Here is a 1,616-nt window from a genome sequence, read left to right on the forward strand (position 1 = left end):
AATATAGTTGAACTTTTCCTAAGAATAGTATTTAAACAACAACAACAACAAAATAGCTTTTTCATTTTCTCCCCACAGGATATTGTCATGTTTTACCTTATGACTTTTTCAACCTAAAACATACAAGAGGTATTTCAACTTTTATTTATCTCCAAAAAAACAAGCTGTTGGAATTGACCAGTGAGAAAAAATTAAATTTACAATTACATTTTTGGAGCATCTTTGACAGTAGGTCAATTCTAATAGAAGACTTAAAATTATTCAGATTACTTAATTTTCAATCACAAAATAAGCTTCACTTAATAGAATCATGTCTATTTAAATCAGAATAAAATGGACTCCATTTTGTTTTAGGAAAATTTCTTAGTATGAAATGTTTGTTTTCCTTCTTTATTTTGAAATATTTTAAGCATAAGTGAATAGAATAAATGAGAAGAAACCATCTCCTAGCCTCACACTTAGAGCCCATTTAAAATGTAAAGCTATATTGAACTGTTTTAGTAGATGTTTCTTGAATTCTTGGACATAAAGTCATTCTCTTTTGAAGGAAATAAAATTACAGGCATTTGTAGCTAGGGATGATGCAGAAGACAAATACAGCTGATCTGAAAGGGGGGGTAAAGAAGACAAGAGCAATGGAAACAGATGGAAGAGATGGAAGTAGAGAGAAGGGGCCATAAAAATCAACATGTATTGAAGATTTTACCTATTTAAAAAAACACATAGCTGGTTATTAGATCAATAAACCCAAATAAACTACTACTATTATTAGAGAATTGATATTCAAGACAAATGAACTGTGTCAGAAATACTTTATTATTAATGTTTGTGAGAACATAATGACACCCCAACAGAATAGAAGTGGGTTCCTGAAGATCAACACTCAAAAATATTGACTTCATCTAATATTCTCCTATCTAATATTCTAATAAATGTATTTACACAAAACTTTCATTCCAGAAGGAAGCAAAATAATAGATACAGAATAAACAAAGTATGAAGGTCATAGGATAAAGATTCTTACAAACTCAAGGCACCCTGGAAGACTAATCCATGGGTTGTAGGTTCAAATATTTATTCAATAGAAGCTGGAGAACCCATATCCCCCACAGCAGGAAGGGCGGCAGCAGCCATATCCGTAGCCTCCGTAGCCTCCGTAGCCAGAGCCGTATCCGTAGCTTCCACAGCCAGAGCCATATCCAAAGCCTCCATAGCCACAGCCATAGCCTAGTCTGCTGATGCTGTTACATCCACAGCCATAGCCACAGCCCAGGCCTCCGAAGCCACCATAGCCCAGACCTCCGTAGTAGCCGCTGTAGTAGCTCATGGTGTTGGGAGTGGTAGATCTCCTTGGTAGTTGCAGGACAATGTTGTCAGTACAACTCCACAAGGACATTTATATATACTGGGAGAAGCCACACCTCCAAATGTCATTCATTAAGACAAACTGAAAACTATGCAGCCAATCTTGTTTCTTAGGACTCAACCGCATCCTCTCTTTGTTTGACTGGTGATTTAAAGGTTGTGCAACTTGTTTGATGGGCTGCTTTATTTGAATGCCTAGAAAGACGTTTTGCCTCTAATTAAAAAAAAAAACAAAACAAAACTGTTCTGTT

General features: G+C 35.7%; 1 protein-coding gene across 1 annotated transcript; it reads right to left on the reverse strand.

Annotated features, from left to right (window-relative positions):
* Positions 1 to 1,078: 1,078 nt before the first annotated feature.
* On the reverse strand, positions 1,079 to 1,327 carry Gm41515 (predicted gene, 41515). Its single transcript, XM_011246170.1, has one exon. It carries the CDS (start codon positions 1,325 to 1,327, stop codon positions 1,079 to 1,081), a length of 249 nt encoding a protein of 82 aa, XP_011244472.1.
* Positions 1,328 to 1,616: the final 289 nt, after the last annotated feature.

This window comes from Mus musculus, chromosome 16, assembly GCF_000001635.26.
Source record: "Mus musculus strain C57BL/6J chromosome 16, GRCm38.p6 C57BL/6J".
Classification (NCBI taxonomy): domain Eukaryota; kingdom Metazoa; phylum Chordata; class Mammalia; order Rodentia; family Muridae; genus Mus; species Mus musculus.

Bases quoted from the DNA above. Each gene is read 5' to 3' on its own strand.
- Gm41515 (XM_011246170.1), bottom strand. From the start codon at position 1,327: ATGAGCTACTACAGCGGCTACTACGGAGGTCTGGGCTATGGTGGCTTC.